Source organism: Nicotiana tabacum, chromosome 21, assembly GCF_000715075.1.
Source record: "Nicotiana tabacum cultivar K326 chromosome 21, ASM71507v2, whole genome shotgun sequence".
Classification (NCBI taxonomy): domain Eukaryota; kingdom Viridiplantae; phylum Streptophyta; class Magnoliopsida; order Solanales; family Solanaceae; genus Nicotiana; species Nicotiana tabacum.
Window position 1 is genome coordinate 84,454,364 of NC_134100.1, and position 23,437 is coordinate 84,477,800.

General features: G+C 35.6%; 1 protein-coding gene across 7 annotated transcripts; it reads left to right on the forward strand.

The window, feature by feature from the left end:
- Positions 1-5,165: 5,165 nt before the first annotated feature.
- On the forward strand, positions 5,166-10,810 carry LOC107776607 (putative beta-1,3-galactosyltransferase 2). 7 transcript variants are annotated; one of them, XM_016596516.2, is made up of 12 exons: positions 5,166-5,363; positions 6,152-6,255; positions 7,518-7,617; positions 7,731-7,795; positions 7,906-8,117; positions 8,232-8,295; positions 8,548-8,620; positions 8,711-8,831; positions 8,945-9,032; positions 9,113-9,229; positions 9,503-9,612; positions 10,215-10,810. In XM_016596516.2, exons 1-12 carry the CDS (start codon positions 5,181-5,183, stop codon positions 10,361-10,363), a joined length of 1,386 nt encoding a protein of 461 aa, XP_016452002.2. In that variant the 5' UTR covers positions 5,166-5,180; the 3' UTR covers positions 10,364-10,810. The 7 variants fall into 7 exon arrangements, with proteins under 7 accessions (XP_016452002.2, XP_016452003.2, XP_016452004.1 ...); XM_016596517.2 differs by having other exon boundaries at positions 7,737-7,795; XM_016596518.2 differs by having other exon boundaries at positions 5,245-5,363; positions 6,120-6,255.
- The last annotated feature ends 12,627 nt before the right edge of the window (positions 10,811-23,437 follow it).

A 23,437-nucleotide genomic window follows, 5' to 3' on the forward strand; every position in this document is an offset into this window, starting at 1 on the left:
GGCATTTTCTGCCAAATCAGATTCTCCCCAAAGTACCGAGACATCGTCTTCAGTTGGTGTAACTATCTCAACAGGTCGAGCATCTTGTTGAGATGATGAGGATCGTCGCCTTCTATGCAGAGAAGCTCCCTCATCACTAGCTTATTCATCATCATCAATCATCACAGTGTCTATGACCGGCCCGGAAGGAAGACTAGTCATCATCGCCACCGAAGATGACTCGGGGGCACCCGTCTTTGCCCTCTTATTCTTTTCCTCGGTTTGGTTGCTTATCTTCCGGCCGGGGACTCCGTAAAGAAGTGTTTGCGCCCGAAACAGGCCCGAAGATACCTGTTCGAGTAAGTGCTTCCTAAAGCAGCCTCGCTGCATCAGCAGGATCAGCCAAAATATCCTCCTCTGGGACAACAACAGATCCCGCAGGTAGACCTTATTTCATGAACAAGTCAGAAAGGTTCAACCAAGTTCTCCATATACAAAAATAATGGAAGCAAGGTAAGTTAAAATTACCATGATGTTTGGCCTTCCACCCGTATTTAAGGGCCGATTCTTTCCACAAACGAGTTTCGGGCGTCGTGACGTCCAAGATCTTCTAAACCTACCGGTCCAAATGTTCCACCACTGGTGGGATCCATCGAGTTGATGGAACATACGAAGGATGAAGAGTTGATACGGCCATAAAAACATATCTAGTAAGAAGAAATACTAAACAAAGAGCTTACGAGTGTGGTTCCAAGCGGCCGAAAAAGATGAAGCCGTTTTCGGAATGATGTCATTAGTGGCGACTGCAACAAACCGTTCCATCCACCCATGGTCGTTGTCATCATCCATGCTAGAAAGCAAAGCATGGTGGCCACGCTTGTAGAGGTTTATCATTCCCCCGCAGAAGATTTTGGGAGAATAGAGATTCATCATATGAGCTAAGGTTAGCCCATCTCCGGTTTCCTCGCACAAGCGTCGAAGACAGGCGACCGTCCTCCACACTGAAGGACTTACCTGTGCCAAACACACTTGGTAGCGAAGGCAAAACTCCGCAATCACGGAATCAAGCTCTCCACTCAAAGAAAAATCACCCAAAGTAAAGGGATACGTGTAAAAGTATGCAAAACCTTTCTTGGAAAGGGTCACTCGCTCCGATAGATCAGGAGCAATGATATCCAACTCATGGCAGCGACAGTCTTCCTTCACAGCAAGAATACTGGAAGGACGAATGGAAGAAGGGTACCTACTAACAGCCCATGTACGAGGGGTTAGCAGTAGGGAATTTTTCTTCAAGATCCTTTTTGGTACTGAGTTCTTTTGAGATGATAGAACCTACCGTTGGAGGAACAGAGTCCTCGATTCTGTTCTTGTTCTTTGTAGAACCAGCACGCTTGGAGAAAGAAGCCATTGAAAAAGAAGAAGGAAAAGGTTTTGTGTTTGAAGAGAATTAGAGAAAGGATGGAAAACAAAGATGCAAATCAGAAGCTCGAGAAATTATGAAACAGAAAGGAAAAGAATGTTCCGTATAAGTAAAATTTTGGCGGCTAAATTCATGGCCATGATTACCTCGATAATCGGCAAAACCTGTGCTGAATCATGGGATGACGCGTGTTCGGGGCTTTAAATGTGGAGAGACGTGCGTCTAATCAACTGTCAGGAACTTTCTGAGGGAGTTATAGTAATTTTCGCCAAAAAAGTGTTTCTACCAACTTTCCGGTAACACAAAGTTATGTCACCAAAAAGCAGGGGGACTATCTGTATAGGATAAAATATGATATGACACGTGGTCGTCTAAAGGAAGGACACGTGGAACCCAAGACAGGGATGGCCGAAGACTGAACGCAGCCATTCCGCTTGTCACTGGAAAAGATAACGTTCATAAAGGTGTATTAAATGCTCTGCGCCCGATAGCATTTAATAGGGAATATTTTACAACATTAAGAACGATTGTCTGTTACAGAGAATTTGGCATTTATGTTCATTGTTACGTCTTCAGCAATGATCCTTATAATTGACATTAAAGGAGGAGACGGTCCTAGGACCTCCTTCCCTAGACATAGCTATAAATAGTGAGCTTAGTTATCATTGTAAATGACACAAATTTTCTAGCTAAACTTATACTATATTCTATACAAAGCTGAATACAATTTTACTTTCTTATTTTTTGATCTCATCATTGTTGTTCCCGAAAAATTTCCGGAACTGTCAATCTGCTGTTTCATCTACATTTCAAGGCTAAGTATTGTACATTTCTTCAATTATTGTATTATTTCAAAATCAAATTAGTTCACTTATCTAGAAACCACGTATAAATTCAACTGTACCGTTTTACGGGTAAATAATTATATGACCCTAGGGGTCGTTTGGTTGGAAAGATGTTATCCCGGGATTAATTATTCCGGGATTAGTTATTCCGAAATTAGTTATTTCATCTTTCCATGCGGATAAAAAAAATACTACGATCCCGAAATTAATTATATCATAATTTTCTTCCAACTAAATATGAAATAAACTCTTATTAAATTTAGTTCCAAAATTAATTATTTTTTGTACCTGGTACCAAACGAGCCATTGGAGCACAAATAGGGTGGTCGTTCCATTGTTATCAAAATCATTGAAAGGCAGGGGCAGAATCACAGAAGCAAGTGGATATGGGTCCTAATGTGGTACAGACTTTTCTACCATCCACGTCTTCCATCATTCTTTCAACTCTTCGAATAACATGAGTTTACTCAATTTTTTCACCTCATGCCATGGCTAGCCGTCAGAGCCTAATCAATTTATTCTCTATATAGGATGAAGGGAATAAAAATAAAAGGGGATAAGTAGTTTAATTTGACCCTTTTTAGTTTACACCAGTTGTTTAGTATTTGTATTGGGGCATTGAGTAATTTAAATAAGTACCGTGTAAGACTCTTTTATTCTCAAACTCGAACTCGATATCTTCGATTATAACTGAAGAAATTTTATCCATCAGATATAATTATGGGTGCTTATTTAATTTAATTAACAATGCGAGGTGACGGAAGTGGAATTAACCACACATGAAAAGCAATCAAATGGTATTTTCTTTTCCCTTATGAAAAATGAAGAGAAAAGAAAAATAAAATTTTAAAAAAATTCCCTAGAAAAAGCGAACACTTATTAAGCTATACCTATAGCGTTTTTATGGATGCGATCATGAATTACTTCTTAGTTCTTACTACCAAACAAAGCATAGTGGAATAGACAATTTGCATTACTATCCACAAATTCACAGTCTCAGTCTCATTCCATGGTGGAGAAGTGATAGGCTCCACAATAAGCATAATTAATTATCCTCCTTTAATTTTAAAAAAAGTTGTCCCCCTTTATTATAACACCAATTCTTGCCTTTTCTTCATTTTATATATTTTGAGGTAAACTTAAATTATTTAGTATATATAGAGTCTATAAGCCATGGAAAAAATTAGTCTAGAATTAATGCATGCTGTCATTATTTTCCCCGCTTACTATTAATAACTTGACTGCTCTTGGTTAATTTATTAGTTTATACATTTGCAAACAAATAAAACTAATTTTGGTAAATCTGCCTATTAGCATTCAATATTTATAAATATGGGGTTCAAGATTAGGGTTTAGGGTTCAAGAGAAGAAAACCAATGCATTCCCTTGTCTTCTTATTATGATGTTGACATAGAAGGGGTTCGATTATCACCCGTTCATATCGTGAAAATAATTTTACATTAGATATGGTTTGGACCTTCAACTAATTCGAGCGAAAGTTTAGAGCATTGAGCTCACATTTATTCTAGTTAATTTGAATTGATAAAACTTCGTCTAATTGTATAAACGTTAAAAGAATAAATTTGCTAGTAGTAGTTAAAAATGACAAATAAGTATCTAATTCTTGTAAACAGAGAAGAAGTCCGTCACTTTCACAATAATGTTCCTGGCTACCAGCAGGACCACAAGTCAATTTCCAGTTGTTGCTATTTTGATGTCTAAAAAAAAAAAAAAGTGCAGATAATTTGTATAAACAAATTTATTAAATATATATAAATATTTAATTACGATGGACGATAAATTCAGAATTATGAACTTCAAATTATGGCTTCACTCCTCACTACCAACTCTCTTAATCATTAATGGGTTGCTTTACTATGTTCAATGCTTTATTCTGTTCAATTTTTGCGTGCTAATCATTGCAAGCAATGAATTTAAAAGCCCTATTATAATAGTTTAAATATTGGGAAGTATAGTAAAAGTCTGATGATAGAAACCTTGTACTTTATTAATGCTGGTTTTATGTTTCTATCAGAGTGGGTAGTTTGTGTTACTTTCCATTAAAAAGAGACATCTAAAATTCAAGAAAATTATAAATGACGACAAAGTTCTATGACCATATTTTCATCAAATAGCACTTCCAAATTAAGAAAATATACTAACAAGTTGAAAATAAAGATCTCCAACTTCCCCTATCTTTTGTGTGTGTATATATATATAAAGTTCACTTTATTTGAATCTTGGGAAACAAGAATTTTTTTTGGTAAGAGGAAGTAAATTGTAATTCTTAGTATCAGAATAGCGATAAAAGTATTTTAAGATGTTTGTTACTGTGCAAAAGGTAACAATTATTTTGGGGAAGGGCTGCAAGTTTGTACTAAAGTTTTTTAATAAGTAAAAATACATAGCTTAGTTCTCTCATGGTACGAAGTTTAAGAGATAAAATAGGACTTTTAAAAATTCTGGTTGTAAACATGCCAAAACATTTATGTAACTATAAATTTTTGAAACTTATACTCTTAAATATACTATAAATTTGTGTGATTATAAAACATTCTCATTAAAAAAATATAGAAACGTGTCATCCCTTTTAACAACTAACAATGAAACAGTATTAAACCAAGTGAGATGGATAGAATAATTGACAAGATCTGATAGGATACGCTTTTCATTAATCGGCTTTACACGAATTGAATCTGAATTAATCGAGTAGTAAGTGTCGGATACAGGATAGTTATGCTAAACAAAATTGACAAGATCAGAAGCATAAACAAAGTTTCTAACCTTGATTGTCATTTTCTTTATCTAAAACAATCCTTAGTTAATTAGTACGGATTAATAATTTAATTTTAACATGGAAATGCCAAACACATCAATAGTTTTATCAAATGAAAATTTCCTTTCTGACAAAAGAAACTAAGCTAATTTCCTTACACATGTCAAGATGTTATAGATTCTCTTTTATTTATCTCTCTGTTCTGATTCCCCTGTCACTAAAACCAAACTGTCAAGCATATATTCACCATTCAACGACGTTTGGGTTGTTACTAATGTTAGTAAGTTCGGCCGAATTGGCTCCCGTCACTCTAGCTCCATCCCTAACAATAAGGGGCATTTATGTAAGCCACTGTAGCAAAAACTAGTACAGTTTCTCATGATTCATGAATTCCATTTTCAATATAGGAGAAATGTCCCCAATCTTGATGAGGACAGTTTGGTAAATTTGGTACATGTAGTTGTGTAGCAGCAATTCAGTTCACTGTCTTCACTTCTGTTTCAAGTTCCTTACCTGCAAAGTGTACAACTGTATACAAAGAGAGAGAAAACAAAGCACCCCCTTTTACTGAAACATGTAATAATAGGCTAGTAGCTATATAGACTATAGCTTCTTACTATAACTGTATCTTCCTCAAAGTTTGTTCCTAGGATTCACTTTTGCAGTAAACTAAGAAGTAACTACTTTCTGCATCGTGGTTCTTGTCTTATTGACTTTGAGAAAGAATGACTTCTATTTAGATTAGTTTCTTAGTAAAAGATAAAGCAAGAAGTAAGGGCATAGCCGCTGCACGAAGTTGGGCCTTAGCGCCTCCGTTTTCTTGCTCGTTGGCCCCCCACCCATAGTAAAGCAGCTTTTCGAGAGCTGGATTCGTGAAAATAGAGGATCTCCACTTGACTTATAGCAGCGTAAAAAAAAAACTAGTCAAAGGGGAAACAGGGGAAATGGCTTATTCCACATCAAACTAAACCCGCCTAAGTGACAGTAAAAATATTGACTATTTATAGCATTCTTGGGTTTTGGGTGTTTTTGATTTGGTTTTACTGTTCATTTGTGCATATGGGATTTTGCTAAAAACGGTTTGGTTGATTGACTGAAGAACTAAAGTCTGTTGAAAGTATGTCTTTGAAGAGCAAAGGAGTAGCAGAAAGAACTTCAAGAAGTGCAGTTTCACAAAAATGGAGTCTTTTACTTTGTCTTGGTAGTTTTTGTGCTGGAATGCTCTTTACAACCAGGTAAAATTATTCACTTAATAAAGATTACACTTTTTATTGTGATATTTCCTTATGTGAATTAGATTGAAGGAACTTTGGGGCATGGAAACAGTTCTTGTAAAAATGTAGGGCAAGATTGAGTACAATAGAACCTTATGGCAGGGGCGGATGTAGCACTGTATTTACGGGTTCAATTGAAACCCATAACTTTTGACGCGGAACATAAATTTGTGTATAATAAAGCTCAATGTTAAGAACCTTAAATGTTGAACGCATAGAATTTACATCCCAAATCCGTAGCTGCCTTGTGGTCTGGCCCTTCTTCGGACCCCGCGCAAAGCGGGAGCTTAGTGTACCGGACTTCCCTTTTAATTAAATTATTTCTGTATGCTCACCTTTTCAATTGAGTATGGGATCTTTTGTGTTAGGCCTATGCAGCTTCAGATACTTTAAATAATCTTGTTTGATGTCTTAACTTTAGGTTCTGGTCAATTGTATTTTACTATTTGGTAATTTCAAGTCTTCCGTTTGATTTGTTTCTTTTCTTTTAGGTTAGTAGATTTCTACAGAGATTCAGGTTGAACAACCTTTTGAATTTTGTAACTTTACATTTTTCAGTTTGGTCCTTATAATATTGATGACAAGTTATAGTTTTTATTCTTTTTACCTTTTCATAACATGAAAGCTTAAAAGCGATGTTATTCTTCTCCATTTTTGGCTTTCCTCAATTCCCCTGTTCTTGTACCGTACACTTGGTTTACGGACTAACTTGCATGGACCTCAACTGTTACCTCCTAACTACAACCAACACAGATATCGGATAACTTTAAATTTATGCAGATGTAAGAAATCACTTAATATATCTTTATCTTTGATGGGATCAAAATCCCATGACTTTTAACTCATTGACCGTTAGGCCACATTCTTGGGTGCTTGTAGTTAACCATACATTCTAACTTATTTCTGCTGGTGCTACTGGGTGTGACTAATTTTGGATATTAGTTATTTCGGAGTGTTACTGGGGTCACGGGTTCGAGCCGTGGAAACAGCTGCGTACAATAGACCCTTGTGGTCCGGCCATTCCCCGGACCCCGCGCATAGCGCGAACTTAGTGCACCGGGCTGCTCTTTTAGTTATTTCTGGAAACAGCCTCTCTGCCTCATTAAAGGTAGGGGTAAAATCTGCCTAACCCTCCCCAGACCCCACTTGTGGGATTACATTGGGTCTGTTGTAGTTATTTCGGAGTGATGATTTGACAATAGTGCAAGCATTCGTTGTTGCAGAATGTGGATCATTCCTGAAATAAAAGGTGGTATTACAAGAACAACTACAGTTGAAGCTGAAAAATTGAAGTTAGTTTCAGAAGGATGCATTACCAAATTTGTGAGTATTACTAATTCTAAGTATACTTAGAAAATATGATCTCCAACTTGAAGCTAAATTTCTTGTTTATTTCCCCAGCCAAACTTCTTAAAATTTGATCTCACTTTGTTAAGTTGCAGCAAAAACTAGTATCTAAAGATATTTTTGGGAAAGTTTCTAAGACACATCATGCTATTCAGTGAGTTTTTCTGTTCCATTTATTTCTTATTTTGAATAACTTGTGACAGAAACTTTACATTAGATATGATAAAGATAGTCTGCTGATCAATAACTGCATATCTTATACAGAACATTAGACAATACCATTTCAAATTTGGAGATGGAGTTGGCTGCAGCTAAGGCAGCACAGGAGTCAATTCTTAGCGGCGCTCCAATATCAGAAGAGATAAAAAAGAGTGATTCGACAAGAAAAAGAAAATATTTTATGGTGATAGGAATAAATACTGCATTTAGTAGCAGAAAAAGAAGGGATTCAGTTCGCGCTACATGGATGCCACAAGGTTTTTAAAACCGCGCCTATACCTTATTATTCCCTCCTGGTTTCTTTAACTCGTCTCGTGCTAGCATTTGCTTAATATGATATTTGACATTTTTGATTTAACATGGTGAAACAGGTGAAAAAAGAGGGAAGCTAGAAGAAGAGAAAGGAATAATCATTCGCTTCGTCATTGGTCATGGGTGGGAGATTTTTCTTCTGCTAAATATTGAATGATATATTTGAGCGCTTGTCTAGTTCATGTAACTAGATATTTTAATCACTTTAATCTAACTCTGTTGGTATGTATAAACTTGTATGCATAGGTATTCTAATTCTGCCTCAATATATTCATACATCAACAGATCAACTCTTGTTTGTTATCATGTTGTTAAGATTTATAGCAGCATAAACTTTTAACATTCTGTCTAAAAAGCTATAAACTCATTGCACAGTGCCACAGTAGGGGGAATATTAGACAGAGCTATTGAAGCTGAGGACAAAAAACATGGTGATTTCTTGAGGCTGGTAATATGTTGTCTCTGATTTACTGCAATAATTCACTTTATGTATTCATACGTAAAAGACGATACATCAGTTTTGCTACCTTTTAAACAGGATCATATTGAGGGTTATCTTGAATTGTCAGCCAAAACAAAGACTTATTTTGCCACTGCTGTTAACTTATGGGATGCAGAGTATTACATCAAAGTTGATGATGATGTTCATGTCAATATAGGTAACCAAATATTTTTCGTAATTATTTTTAATGCTATATTGAGATTTCAAGACTTGTTACAGCAAATGCAACTGTCTCTCAATGTTACATGACTAGTTTTATATTTGTTGCAGCTACATTAGGGGAAACATTAGCAAGGCATCGTAAGAAACCACGTATATATATCGGGTGCATGAAATCTGGTCCTGTCCTCTCGCGAAAGTAAGGACATTCAATTTTTTTGTCTGTAAATTGAATCTTGAAATTTCAATTTGTTGACATTATATTGTTTTGAATCACAGGGGTGTAAGATACCATGAACCAGAATATTGGAAATTCGGAGATAAGTATTTTCGTCATGCTACTGGACAAATATATGCCATTTCAAAAGACTTGGCTACTTATATATCAGTAAACCAGTTAAGTATCTTTTTCTCTTAATATCTCTAATCAAATTCTTGTATAGTCAAACTTCTCTATAACAACCTCATTTGTTCCGGATTGTTTTGGTTGTTATAACGAAGTGCTGTTATAGAGACCATATATTATGAATAGCATAAAAATTGGTTCCTTAAAAAACTGACTTTTATAGTGAATGATTGTTATATAATAATGTTGTTATAGAGAGGTCTGACTCTAGTTCTTTTTTTTTCCCCACTTACCTATGTATAATCTTCTTGATATTTTTAAAGGCATGTACTTCATAAGTATACCAATGAGGATGTGTCGTTAGGAGCTTGGTTTATTGGACTTGATGTGCAGCATATCGATGATCGCAGATTGTGTTGTGGAACTCCACCTGGTAAATCATTTTTTGTAATAATTGTATAAGCTTTGCTATCAGTTTTAGCTTTCACCACCCTTCAAATGTTTGCTTTGAAATATTAGAAGTTTGACATAAAGTTGGAAAATGAAGGTTCTTAGCAAGCTTCTTCAATAACATGATCTGATTTCCCCCCCTTAGATATGGTCCCCTAAAATCAAATATTATGCCTCCATTGTTTTTTACTCATAGGTTCTGATGCAATGTGTGAACTGCAAAAAAATCATCAAAACCTTCCCTTACAAGCTATGTTGCTCGGACTCTTCAAATATTCCGTGGGGTGCGTGTCAAGTCCTCCAAAAGCAATGCATTTTCGGAAGATTTGATACAGGTGGGACAACATTTTTGGAGAATCTGAGCAACATAGCTTACATGGGGTGTGACTGTCGAAGTTTGAGGAATCCAAGATCCAAAGATGAATCCAGGATCTAAAGTTAGTTAGTTCAGAATGAGCATGAACGTGTCCTAAATCTGACTGCAGATCGAGCTAGTTAATGCTAGCAAGATGCTGTAAAAATTGCAGTTAGTTTCGTTTGTTTGTTACTAAATTTGATACAAAATGAAACTACTTGCTGATGCAGATTGTGAATGGAAGGCACAAGCAGGCAACATCTGTGTTGCATCATTTGACTGGACGTGCAGTGGGATATGCAGGTCTGTTGACAGGATAAAAGAGGTCCATCGCCATTGTGGCGAGGGAGAGAATGCACTATGGAAAGCTGCATTCTGAGGACATCAGTTTCTTTCAAACACGGGATGGCGAAATAGGTCTATTGACATATCAATATCCCACATTCATTTGCTCCGGAATACAAATTACACATACGAATAACTCAGAGGCGAATCCAAGATATAAAGTTAGTGGGTTCAGAATAAGTGTGATCATATGTATACATTTTATGCTTTTTTCCATTTGCATGTGTATACATAGTTCAAGTTGAAGGTATAGTGGGTTCGGTTGAACCCATAGAACCTGCTCTAAATGTATACAGAGAGGCATGCGTCGCGCGATGGGAAGAGACGATCGAAGATTAAAAATAAATGGCCAAGCCTTAGCTGTGGAGAAACCTTCCCCAATTTTGTAGAGAAGAATAGCTAATCAGTAGGCCATAATGTAAGTCAAAGTTTACTGGATTATAAAATCTTAATAAGTGCAAGTCATATTTTTTTTGTGGCATCTCAGTCCAATAATAAAACTGGAATGAATTGTTAGGGAGCTCCAAAAATTTATTTGTCAGTGTAAAGAAGTTAAACTCATAATAGAGTTGTGTAAAATTGCTTTGCTAATATTGGTAGTCATTCCTATGAGGCTATGACATCTTGTTCTAAGCTTTGCATTGTCTATGTCTGTTGCCAATGCCGATAAAAATGATTAGTGAAACAAGAAATTAGTGAATGATATTGCTGGTAATTCACTCAAAGTATGTAGGTAAGGCATCTATTTAGAAGTAAGCAAGTATTAGGTGACATCTCAACTAATGCTTGATAGCAATATTCACTGCATGTTATTAAAGGGCAACCCGGTACACAAAGTATCTCGCATTCACGCAGAGTCTGGGGAAGGGCCGTACCCCAAACGGGTGTGATGTAGGTAGTCTACCTTAATGCAAACATCAATACCTGTGATCCAAGTCTTCCTTAGTAATTGGAATTCATGAGTTTTGTTAAGTGAAATTGGTGACGAAAATGGAGAAGACATCAGTAATGGAGGAAACGGATAAGGGAGAAAGAAAAAGGAAAAGAAAAGAGAAGAAAGAAAAAGAAGAAAGAAAAGAGAAAGGTAAAGAAAAAAAATACTAATAAAAAGGAAATAGTGTTTGTAATACTCTTTAATACAATTAACGAAAGAGCTAATTAGTTTGAGTGGATTCCGTTTCGAAAAGGGCATATATGAGCCAACTGTATAACTCTAAGGGCATATATGGACCAACTATGTGACAGTAAGGGCATATTTGAGCTAAAGTATTAACGAAGGGCAAATGTGCTCAATTTCGTATAGTACAAGGGCATATTTGGACCTTTTTCGTATAAAGTATTATTACCATCCCTTTTTACTTACGGTTTCCTTCATTTGAAACCTTTTGAAGAGCAAGAGAAAAATAAAGCTCTTTCTGTTTTCACCATATTTCTGGAGGGATTTCTTGCCTTTGCATTGTCAACAACATTCTAAACAAGTTATAACAACAACAACAGAACCAGTGTAATCCTACAAGTGGGATTTGGGGAGGGTAGTGTTGTACACAGTCTTTACTCCTACCTCGTGAAGATAGAGAGATTGTTTTCAATAGACCGTCGGCTTAGGAAAAGCAAAGTCAAAGCATAATCGAAAAGATATACTGCAGGGAATTTTGAGAAGTGAGGGAGATGAATAGGGTAAAAACTTACCCGCATTAAGTGTATGGTTTAGTGTAAACACCGGGTACCAATAAGTTTTTACCGATGAATAGTATGTATAAATACTACCAAAAATTAACTACTCAACAAACTTATTGAATGGCACCTTGGAGAATCACTAGACACTACATAGTACTTCAATATTATGAAATTAATTAGAAACTTCTTAATTTAGTAAACCTAAATATCTCTTCTAAAACTGTTTGTGAAAACAATGAAGTCCTTAGAAGCTAAATTTAGAAAAACTTAAAAATGAAAAAAGAAAAAAATTAAACAGTGTGTCAAGAATAGCCACAAAACAAAGAGCAGCTTATAATTCTTTGGGTTATCCCAGTTTCAGACGTCACATTTGTAGTTGGATTGTAAACTTAGCTATCAAACAGAAGGCTGTATTGAAGAAAATCCGCAAATACGTAATATTTTTGTCCTTATATTTACATTATTTTAGTCTTTTAGACTTCACATACTTTGTAATCTAACCTAAAGAGTGCATACAATATACTAAAGCACAAAGGTCATAAACATTCTTATAGAAGGGTGTCATTTGACATCGCTTCATCAAAAAAAATTCACGAATGTATATGGGCAACCGGTGCACAAGGCATTTTATATTCACGCAGGGTCCGGGGAAGGGACGCACCCCAAGGGGTGTGACATAGACATCCTAACCTAATGCAAGCATTAGTGGCTGCTTCCACAGTGCTAACCCGTGACCTATAGGTCACACAGAGACAATTTTACCATTGCTCCAAGGCTTCCCTTCTAATTCACGGATGTATATATATGTAAATAATATTTGATAAAAACGATACATATATCTTAAGATAATACAAAGTAGACATTAATTTGGAACTAGAATTAAACCTTAGAACCTCTACAATCCCAAACCTGAACTAACATACAAGTTGAGTTGTGATAATAGACCGTCATTGCTAGGCGCTAGCTTGTGCAAAATCTTGCATATTCCAGTGCATAGAAGTACAAGCATCAAAGAGCTAGTCTGTTTGTGTTTTTTTTTTTTTCATTTCGTTTTGGACCATAATTTGGGCGCACTTGCATGCTTTTAGATTTGGTATTTTGGTTAGGGAAAAATAAGACAAAAAATGCTTATAAAAACCCAAAGCATATTGGAATGTGATAAATTAAGGGAAGAAAAGATAAACAACTAGCTTGGAAGCTACTCATTGTCTCACTGACAAGCTTAGGCCAAATGAGAGAGGCAGCTTTGCTCTTTAACTATCAAACCAACATTTGGTTTCCAATGACTATAATAGTTGTGACCGTGCAGAAACCAGATGATTTCTTTCCATCTGCTTAAATTTAGATAGTCAAAATTAATCAATACATGTCTCGATGACGATGAGAGATAGCATATACGTGCAGTGGTGTAATAGTTGATGTGTGCACAGCTGGCCCGAACATTATCGTTACCAGAATCCTTCAAAATAATTGGTCAACCTTCAACCTCTTAATAAGGAATAATATAATTAGAACAAGAACCGACGAAAAAAATCATTATTAACTGTAAAATAGGAAGCCAAAAAATTTCAGACAGACAAAGAGAGCACACAAATGAGAAAACAAAATAGTTGAAGCAACAAGATCATCGTATTTTACCAGTAGAAAAGATTACTGCAATTGGCAACTTTGTAGTAGTACTCCTTCACTAGCTACTTGATGGTGATGGAGAATTAAATACATATACATATATGGACTTTAAATTAAGAGTTTGCTACACGTGATATTGGCACGGCTCAATCAAAAAGTAGAGTCAAAATTTGTCGAGTACTGCTTTCTCATTGAACCGCACCAATATCTCGTGTATTCATCCGACTACAACTTCAACAATATCCATCCTTGATTTTGACTTTGATTTTCCTTTTCCATCATATTTACAAAAGCAAAATAATTCTACGGGTGGAATGAATCAAGTTGAGGAAAAAAATTCAAAGGATTGAGGAAATGTTGAAGAATGGAAGACTAGGTGTTTGAGCTAAGGAATTAACTTAAAATAAGGGAAAATAACAGGTAGAAGAAGACAATATGTTTGTTGCATTAAAGAAGTAAGCATTAAATTAGCCAACTACTCACCAAGAAAGGAAGTTGAGAATATTAAAGAAGTGAAGGAACTGTGAAAGAAAGATTGAAAAAGGGAGATAAATCTGAAGCTATGAAATACTTGTGCATTAAATGGGTATTGAGTAGGGCAGGGGATGTTTGGTTCTGTTCAATTCTTGCATTTATATCACCCTTCTTTGTCTTTTTAATTGCTTAAATAAAATTTTATAATATCAAATCACCTAAGAGATAATTATAAGTAATTATTCATAAATGGAATTAGTAACCTAGAAAATATGTTAGGTTACTTGCTTCAACAAAATAAAATAGACTAATAATATAAAAGTTCTTTACACTATAAGCGTATATAAATTAAATGAGAAGAAGAACAAAAAACAAAATTCAGAATTGTGTTAATCTAGTATGTACTAGTAGTTTTGATGAATGTGTACTATGTTGTAGTGGGGAATTCTTGTCCTAGCAGGACTAAACAAGAATCCTCTTTCTTGCCGAGGTAGAAGTAAGTTGCCTAACTTTGCACACTTCCATTTACTTGTTGAAAATGGCAACATTTCAATCTGATTATCAATTTAGATTGGATAAATACTTGCATTTGCGACCAATTTATTTAACACTTTCTAACACCGAACGAGTCTAGTTTTCCAGTTTTACTTTGATTGGTCTAAGCTCTAAGGGGAATACAAACGAGTTCAAGGAGTGGTTTTTTTTTCTTTTTCTTTTTCTGTCACTTAAATTGTTTAACCTAAAAATTGTTGTTAACAGCTTAAGCAATTAAATTGTATGATAGGTCACAAGCAACCGATTCGATCCTAAAGATATACATTTTTATTAATACAATGTGATAGAGAAATTAAAAATGAATTCAATGACATATAATTTATAAAAATAAAACAGAGAAAAAATAATTCTTATTGAATGATTTGTGATAGGATGATGAACTACGTATAATTTAATAAAAATAAAGCATAGAAAAAATAATTCTTATTGGATGATCTTTGATAGGATGATGAGCCGAACTATAGCAAGCCATGGGGCAAGTTGTTATGAATTACAATGTGTAGGATTATAGAGAATTAAAAAAATTAAATGATTACAATTGTGGTAAAATGTGCCTATTTATAGGACTAGTTTATTTCATAACTGCTGGGTTACCCCTATAACTGCTGGCTTAATTCCGTAATTGATGAGTTAATTTCGTAACTAATAGTTAATTCCGTATGATTTGCTTATCTTCTTGTCCGAGTTAAAGACTTTCCAAGTAGTCGATGGTTACCTCCGGAATAACACCACTTGATTCCTATTCAACAACTCGTGATGTATTTCCTTAGCTGACCTTTCGGTTTGACCTTGAGCTGATTAGGCTATACTTGCCATGTGTTATCTATCGAGTGTGCCACATATTAGGTCCATTTTTTACCGATACATAATTAACAATAAGAGAATAGTAAGAAAAAAATAAAATAAAATGGGTGACCAGGAAAATTTTAGAATTTGTACTCGTGACACTATTATTGGAATGAGGGCGAAATACGCTGAGCAGCCCTTTTAAGTTTGTTATTTAAAATATATTTATAATTTACCAATTCACCCAAATTTCAGGATTAAGTATTCTAAATTTTTGAGCTACTAATTTGGAATTCAGGACTTAGAGTCCAGAATTTCGAACTGCTAATTTAAAATTTAGGAGTAAGTGTCATAAATATCTGAACTACTAATTTAAAGTTCAGAACATAAAATTTTAATTTTTGGACACAAATATTCGAACTTTAGGACACGTTGTCTTGAAGTTTGAACCTTGAGGTTTAAACTTCAGAACGTCGTGTCTTGAAGTTTGAACGAACTGACTAATTTTTAAATTTATTGTAAACTATAAATATATATATATATATATATATTAAACATCATACTTAAAAGTGGCTATCTAATATCATTTTCACTCGGAATTGTGACCTTTTGGCCATCTCAGTCACAACTTAGAAGTGTTCAATTGACTAACATAATCTATAGTTCTCCAAGATTTTGCTGTCAAGGAGTATTTATAAGCCTCCTTAACGACTTCTTCTTTAACCCCACTTCTTTACGCTTCAGAAGACCAAAAAAGACACAAAAATGTTTGGCTACAACGTGAAGCAAACTGAAAATAATGAAGTTTTATCCTTTCGATTGTTTTTTCTTTTTCTCTCCAAATTAATATTTTACCCTTTAAGTAATGGTATTTTTAGCAAATTGATTACCCTATTTCATCCTCCACCGGTGATGCTGACCAATGACTAATAACTACACCGATATGGAAGAATCTTTAACTTAAATACATAGTTTAGACAAATTAATACGAATATTTTAAAGATTGACCAAAATATTATATAAATGTGGGTCAAAGTAACGCTTTATATTATTCAAAATTTCAAATGAAAAAATAATAGAAGTAGAAGTGTGACTATATGTCTCGTCTGTAAATCACGACAAAAATAAAGTTAGACTGATTTTCTCAAAGCGGACTAATTTAGCTATATGTCATACCGTGAGTAATTGAGTCCGGAAACAAAGTGTGGTTCTTTTGGACTCTAAAAATCAAAACAGATGGAAAATAATTGTGCATCATACTATGTATAGCGCGGTTATTCACCGTGATATACCTTAACGGCACGTTTGTCCGTTAAGGTATAGCGCGGTAAATAACCATACTATACATAAAAGTTGGGCCCACCAATAATTTCTCTGGACTTAACTGACACACCAATAATTCATAGGGATATAACCCGCATATTTAAGACGTTATACATCAAATAATTGTACCCCCAAGCTGGGTTTTTTCCTTATTTAAAGAGTTTCAGGATTTTGTAAAAATCCATTCAGGATCCTTCAAATCTTCTGAAATATTTGTTCGTTAAGTTATTTTGCATTTTGTCATAATGTCTGAAGAGCGAAAAATTAGGGTTTCATTATATTGGAGGGGGGAGGAGGGATGGGTGAGGTTGTGGTAGAGAATAACTCAGTACGCTATAGTTGTTCTCCACAGTGTCATATTAAGTTGTCACTTACAATGGAGTATGATACATTGGTATCGTTGGTATGTAAAAAAAAAAGTGAGTGTGAGCAAATGTTCGGTGAATATTAAAGTAACCGAAAGACATCCGTATTCTGTTACTCCGCAAGGGGTTGCTTGTTATGTTGAGTTTAACATCGAAGATGATGAAACTCTGTGAGCACCTAATTTTTTACCGTGCTTGAATATTTTTCGCTCCCATCTTCCCATGCGTGTCTCCACTCTTTGTCCCCCACGCGTGTTCCCACTCCACTTTTCCTTGTCCCCCACGCTTGCCCCCCATGCTTGTCCCCCACACTTTGTCCCCCACTCACAACCCCTAACTCTTTTCTTCCTCATAAAAAACGGACCAAAGGAGCCCCCAAAAGAGGAAGAGCTCAATCATTTTCTTCCTCTAAGAACAAGCAAGAAAAAGGCAGTCAAAAACCCAAAAAATGACCTCCAAATCCACCCCATTTCAGCTCCAAAAACGAGCTGAAATCTGTCCATAAACCAGCCCTTGAACCAACTCAAAGAGAGCTGTAAAAACGTCCAAAAATAGTCCGAAAATCAGCCCCAAAATACCATCATTTTTATCCCTGAAATCCAACCAAAACAGGGCCCAAAAACATTCGAAAATAGCAACTCAAATTGCTGCCTTTTTCGTTGAAAAACCAGTGCATAAACACCATGAAAACAGTCCCAAAACCAGTCCAAAATTCCAGCCTAAAATCCAACAAAAAACAGCCATGAAATCGCTTTGAAACCAACAGCTTTTCCTCCCCGAAATTCAGGAGATCCTAACCAAAATGGAATAGATCGAGTGAAGTTTTCTGAAAGTTCATTCGAGTTAGAAGTTTTCGGGTCAAGGTCCTGTTCTCGTTTCCGGTGCCGGCTCTTTGTCGGGCTTCGGTTCCTCTGCATTTTCGCTTGCTGAAGGTTTTCAATCAATTTTGGAAAAGAAATTCTCCAAGGTGCATTTCAATTCCATTATGTGTATTTAATCCACTAAATACCTCAAGCTTTGTTGTTTGATTGTTAGTTAATGAATAGCTTCTGCTTGTTTAAGCTTTCAAATGCATGTTTGGAGGGGTTTACTGGATGCTGATGGAATTTTGCTTCAACTACTAATGTTAATTGTTTACTGACCAATATCGCGAATATGCTGTTAGTTAATTTGATTTTTTAGAAGTTGAATAAGTTATGATTTATAATTGATTTGGGATTATTGTAGATGAGATTGTTTCAATAAGTTATTAATCGTGTACATGTACACGTGACGTGATTTTAGCACACTAAATAAAATGGATTCACACATGATTCGTTTCAAATATAATTCCATATTTTAATAATTAAAAGAGAATAGATAAAACATGGTAACCAATAAATCACAGTTTATCCAAAATTTATTCAAGCCAAATTCTAGTCAATAAAGCGACCGTGCTAGAACTACGGGACTCGGGGAATGCCTTACACCTTCTCCCCGGTCAATAAAATTCCTTACCCGGACTTTGTTTTCGCAGACCAATAATAAAAGAGTCAAACCTTCCTTTGACTAGGGATTCAAATAAAAGGTGACTTGGAACACCGGCAAAAAATCAATTTCAAGTGGCGACTCTGTAAATAAAATAATCCCTATTTCAAAAAATTATCATTTTAATTGAAAAAATTCTTTAACCCACAATCCATAACACATATTTATCTTTGTGGGGGATAAAAGGGGTGTGACAGCTCTGGCGACTCTGCTGGGGAAACCCCAAGAATTCGAGCTTGTATATTGACTTTGTTTGGCTTTATTAATTTTTGTATATATTGTGATTTATTTGGGCCTAATGTGTTACTTGTCCACTTTTTTCCGTTTTGATATTGTTGAACTGTACATATAAATTGTATCCTCTCGCACCCCTCTGAGTCTTCTTATAGTTAGTTATGTTGTGTTTGTCTACCAACATCACAAAATTTCTGTCTTGAGATAAAGCCAGTTAGCCTACCAGCTTCTGATGAAGGATTTAGTCACACATGCTTAGGCGGGAGAGCCGTTAGCTAGCCAGTGTTATTCTACTACTGGTGATGCTTGACGCTCCTCGGCTCGGGTTGTCCGCCCGGTAAGCCAGGTCTAGATACTATCTCCATTAGGATTTAGAAACTTAGAAGAACAAGCCACAAGCAATGAATATCCCTAGTAGGCTATGCTTTATTTGCATCATGTGCATTTGACTTAGCAGCTTTTGACACAAGGGTCGAGTTCTATTTTAGGACAAGTACCTTGTTGAGACCATTATGTTATGTTATGTGCTACTTGTTGCATTATTTAGGAGGCTGGCATGTCGACCAACTTTAGCATAAATCAGTTGAACAAATATAGAAAAAATGATGTGGTCTAGTGCATACGGTTTTTAAAGATTAATTTTTCAAAAAAATCAAAAAAAAAAATAGTCGATTTTGACCGAACTACGCGGGTCTGATTCTCACCGGATGTGAGATACGTAGGCAAACCTCATCGGTTTCGGCCCCCAATTTTTAAAAAATATCCAAAAAGATATTTTCCCTTTAATTACTTCTTTAGAAGCTTCTTTTTTGTTTGAGACCAAAAATCCAAAAATATTTTCTTCTTTTTTTTTAAAAAAAAAGGCCTTTCTCCCAAAATCCAAAAAAAAAAAATATATATATTTTTCTACTTTAGAAGTTTTTCTTTCACCAATTCCCAAAAAAAAAAATCGAAAAAAATTTTTTAAAAAAATTTTCTTTGCTAGGAAATTTTGTCGGATTAATTGTATATAAAAAAGAGTTAGTTTATCTATTTTATTTTTGATCCACCGAACTACACGTGTCTGATTCTCACCGAAAAAAAAAAATCAAAAATATTTTCTTTCTTTTTAGAAGTCTTTCATTTGAAAAAAATAAAAATAAAAATCCAAAAATATGTTTTTTTCCTTCTTTAGAAGTCTTTCTCCCAAAAAATTCAAAAAAATAAAAATAATCAAAATCCAAAAAAAATAATATTTTCTTTCTCCTTTAAGAATTCCTCTTTTCAAACATTCCAAAAGAAAAAAAGAGCTAGCTTAAGTACTTTGTTCCCAGTATTCCTGAACTACGTAATGATCTGATTCATGCGGCGTCATGATACGTAGGCAATCTCAATCGGATTCGATCATAACCATAAACAAATTGAGTAAAAAAAAAAAATCGAAAAAACATTGAGTGAAAAAAAGAAAGAAAGAGAAAAGTGACAAAAAATAACAGAGAAAAACAAAGGGCGAAAAACAACAAAAAGAGAAAAAAATCAAGATATGAAAAAAAAAAAAAATAGAGAGCCTCCCGAGATGGATTACCCCTATCGGTGAATCATACTCGATCTTGTCCAAAAGCTAGTCAGGCTAGGTCTACTGTGGCCAGAAGCCCCGAACCGGCCAAACCCTGAGTCCCATTCGCACCAGGCTAATGCTAGATGTGAATATTACTCTGGAGCAGTCAGACATGATACAGAAGACTGTTAGACTCTTAAGAGAGCGGTGGAAGACCTCATCAATGTCAAGGAAATAGTGCTTAGGGATGAAGAGGCCCCTAATATGATGAACAATTCTCTGCCTACTCACACCAATGGGCTAGTAATCGGAATGATCTGTGAAGATGAGGAATTTGATCTGGCACTGAAGGCCATTACAGCCATTGCCGAGACAGAAGAGAAACCTAAAAACGGGCGCCAAACCTGAAAAGTTCTCTGTCATATGGGAGTCTCGGTAGCTGGTCTTGCTATCTTTTCTGCGTCCGAATTATTTCAGGATCTAATCCGAATATTTTTACTTCACTACTTTGCTTTCTGATGTAAACCCTTCTATCTTAAAAAGTTTTTTTAAAAAAACAAATGAAAGTAATATTTCATTGTCGGGGAATGTTTCTTTTCTTAATCTTGTCACTTTTTTTATTCTCTTTTTAGTTCTGTTAATGCAAATTTTAATGACATGACATGCTTGCGGACTTCATGCCCAGATCCTAAAACGTTGTCAGACCTTGAAATAGTAGATCAAGAAACAAAATATTTTGAAGACAAGGCTTGTAAGAAAATAAATAGAAAATTGGAACGAAGTTGAGATTCCCTCTCTTCGGATCATTGTTGAAGCCGAGATTGAGGATAAAGATTGGGTCAAGAACCGATTGAAATAATTGACACTGATGGATGAAAAATGATTGGCCGCAATTTACCACGGGCAATTGTACCAACAAAGAATGTCTAGTGCCTACAACAAGAAAGTGCAGCCCGGAAAATTTTAAATGGGGCAACTCGTTCTGAGATGTATCCTCCCGCATCATGAAGAAGCTAAAGGAAATTGGCTCCAAATTGATGCAGTCAAAAAGGTACTATGTTTGACCCTTCACGCACCTTTAATGCTCTTTGATTGTGATGACGAAGGCTTTCATTCTCGCTACCCAAACACCATTAACCTGTTTTGCCAACCCTTTGAGCCGATTACCTTTCTTTAATTGCCCTCTTTGGAACTTGAAGGAGTTATTGAAAAGAAAAAGAAAAAAAAAGAAGAAAAAAGGAAAAGGAAAGAGAAAGAAAACAAAACAGATAAAAAGACAAAAGAAAAAAATATAGTTCATGTTACATTGAACTACGTTCGACTTGATTCCGAAAGGATACGTAGGCAGCCTCTCTCTGGTGTTCAGTCACACCAAAATAAAAAAAATCAACATTTCCAAAAAAAAAAAAAGAAAAGAAAATGAAACTAGGGCAGTTGTTACAGATGGTCGAAGATGGTTTCGCTTTAAAGGTTCCAAAGTTGTAATTCAATCCAAATTTTTTTTACCCAAATCCTTTTCAAGTCCTTCCGATCAATCAACGAGAATGTTCAAGAATTGGAGGATACAGTTACTTGGATCTGATACAACCAAATGAGAGAAATAAAATAAGAGAGTCTTATTGGTGAAAATCCTCACAGCCATCATAGGGCGTTGCAGAGCAGAGAAAATAAAAATAAGAGAGTCTTGTTAGTGAAAACCCGCAAAGGGCACTATAAGGCGATGATGAGAAGAGAAATGAGAGAGATTAGCTGGTGAAAACCCGCAAAGGGCACTACTGATCGAAAAGAGGATCTTCACAGCCATCGGTATTGACAGTCCTGGGCATTATTTCTTGGTTTCGAGGCAAAAGTTATGATGAATTTCTGAGAGTCAGACAGTTTACACAGATCATGCATCCAGTCCAAAAAGTATGTCATGTTCATTGAAATCTGCATGTACTCCAGATAAGTCCTTCTTTCCTTTCCCCGAAAAGAATACCTCTTGTCTAAATTCATTCTACATTCTACTGTTTGTTTTTCCTTGAATCCCTTTTGGTCTAACTCTGTTTTGAAACTAAGGCAAAGAAGGGATAGCAAGACTGATTTACAGGACTCTCGTTTGATACAAGCTATTATGCAAAAAAGGCACCCAGACTTGGCAGGGGCATCAAGTCAACCTCGACTGGACTTTGTGGCTGATGCTTTGAAATCAAAAACTCTCGAAAGGAAGAAATCAAATTGAAAGTGCCTACAAGGGCAAATAAAGTTGAAAAGGTCCCAAGTGGATAACCGTTTTGGCAAAGTTTGAAAAGCTAAAGGTTCCCCAATGCTCTGAAATTGAAAGTGTTGGAGGAAAGAAGTCGAAAGTGAAATGCCACAAAAGCAAAACAAAGTTCAAAAGGTTAAGTCTCACGCGACCAACCGTCATGTAAAAGTTTGAAAAGTCAAAGGCTCTTTGGGGCCAGACATGCTAGTGGTATTCAGGAAACATCTAGTGGCAGGTTGAAATCATTATCAAAAGAAGATGGGCACACAACCAAGCTTCCAAAGACACCAAGGCCATAAACTAACTACTACTTTCAAAACTCACAATTTTTCTTTGTTTGCAGCATGAACAAAGCAGTGCATAATGGTGATTTCTAAAGGACGAATGTCATCAAAGGTAAGTTTCCTCAAAATATCCACTTTCATTTATTTTTAGCATGCATCACTATTGTTCATACCTCTCATTTTCGTAGCTTAACCCAGGTAGAACCTTTTCGTCTAGGGGGATTCAGCTCATAGTTCCGGGTAAAAGCACTCTCTCCCAGGCTTGTTTTTCGTAGCTTAACCCAGGTAGAACTTTTTTCGCCTAGGGGGATCCAGCTCATAGTTTTCGGGTAGAAGTACTCTTCGCCTAGGCTTGTTTTCTGTAGCTTAACCTAGGTAGAACCTTTTCACCTAGGGGGATCGTGCTCATAGTTTCGGGTAGAAGCACTCTTCGCCCAGGCTTGTTTCTCGTAGCTTAACCCAGGTAGAACCT